Raw genomic sequence first — 1,502 nt, 5'->3', positions numbered from 1 at the left:
TTTCGTCGTAAAGTTACATTGAGTTTACGACGAATTTTGGACCCCTCGTAATTTCGTTGTAAACGCCATGTAAATTTACGAGGAAATAATTTCCTCGTAAATCTTCGTTGTTATAGAAACGTTTTCTTGTAGTGTATGAAATTATAAAGCATAATATTACTATTTTAAAAATATTTATCATATAATTATTTTTATTCTAAATTGTATATATGATTTATATATATTGTATCTATAAGTTATAGTTTTATAATTTTTAGAATATAGAAGATGATATTTGTAACATGTTTTATTGCAAGTTTGAAAAAAACTAAAAAAGTCAAAAGCTCTCTGTCTCAGTTCCCAATGGCGAACCCGTGGGCTACAGTCCGCCTCTCCTCTGTCCTGTCTCTGTCGTCCTGTTCCTCCGGTGATAAGAGAAACCTCATTCCCCAAGACCCTCCTGACCTTCAAGCCCAGCTTTCCCAGGTCCAATACCCTCGTCTCTCCCCTTCCCTTCCCTCCTCTAACCGTTCAAAAGTTTCAGTCTCCTCGACTGACTCTGCTTCCTCCCTATCCTCTTCTCCAACTGGCCAAAAGCGCTCTGCTGCTGGTCCTCTCTCAACTAATGCTGCTACTAGTAGTATTGATACTGAATGGAATTGGTGAGTGCCTCTTTGGCAGATCCAACTTCTACATCTGAGACTACTGTAGCTAGATCTACAGTCAAAGTAAGAGATAATCATTCTGAGAAATTTACAGTCAGACTAATAGAGCAAGTTCTCCCTCTCTACCAAACCTTAACCCTATCCTTCCCCTTCCATCATCTGCGACTACGAGCTCCCCTGAGCTTGAGGCTCCTTCTCAAACCCTTGTCCTCTCTGACCCTATCCCCTCCTCCTCATCCCCTCCTCCGGCCGTTAACCCTACTACCTCCTTACCAAAACCTACCCTTGTAGAAAAATCCGAAGATTTGAGGATAAGTCTCTTCAAAGACTTGCTCATGTAACTGTCTCTGCTTCTGGAAGGCCAACCGTGATGATCCCAGATGCCGTCTTTCAGAAAGGTGCTGACTTGCATAAGGATTTCATTGTTTGCATCTTTAATGGAAGACCTCCCCCCTACAGTCAAATTCAAAGTGTGTTAAACCATATGTGGGGCAAAGGAAAAAGATTAGAAATTCACAACAATCCTTCTTCTAGGAGCCTTCTAGTTCGTATTACCAGCGACTACTTAAAGCAAAAGATAATAGAAAAAGGCTATTGGTATGTTGGATACACTCTCTTCCATACTGAGCAGTGGACCTCTTCTCACTCGACTACGGTTTCTTCCTTTGAATCGATTCAAATTTGGGCTCATCTTACTGGCGTCCCGCTTTATCTTCGTCATCAGGTTGGTCTAAGCTTGGTTACTGGCCTTGTGGGTGAACCAAAAGAGACAGATGACTTCACCAAGAACCTTGTCAGTCTCTCTCTCTCTCACGTTAAAGTGGAGGTCGACCTTACTAAGCCGCTGCCTAACGTTAT

General features: G+C 41.8%; 1 protein-coding gene across 1 annotated transcript; it reads left to right on the top strand.

Annotated features, from left to right (window-relative positions):
• Nucleotides 1-342: 342 nt before the first annotated feature.
• LOC106319638 (putative protein TPRXL) lies at nucleotides 343-985 on the top strand. The gene is made up of 2 exons (XM_013758023.1): nucleotides 343-641; nucleotides 739-985. The coding sequence occupies exons 1-2, from the start codon at nucleotides 343-345 to the stop codon at nucleotides 983-985; spliced, it is 546 nt and encodes a 181-aa protein (XP_013613477.1).
• Nucleotides 986-1,502: the final 517 nt, after the last annotated feature.

The sequence above is a fragment of the Brassica oleracea genome, unplaced genomic scaffold (assembly GCF_000695525.1).
Source record: "Brassica oleracea var. oleracea cultivar TO1000 unplaced genomic scaffold, BOL UnpScaffold00452, whole genome shotgun sequence".
Lineage (NCBI taxonomy): Eukaryota > Viridiplantae > Streptophyta > Magnoliopsida > Brassicales > Brassicaceae > Brassica > Brassica oleracea.
The sequence above is the reverse complement of the archived record's forward strand: the minus strand, read 5'-3'. Positions and strand labels throughout refer to the sequence as shown.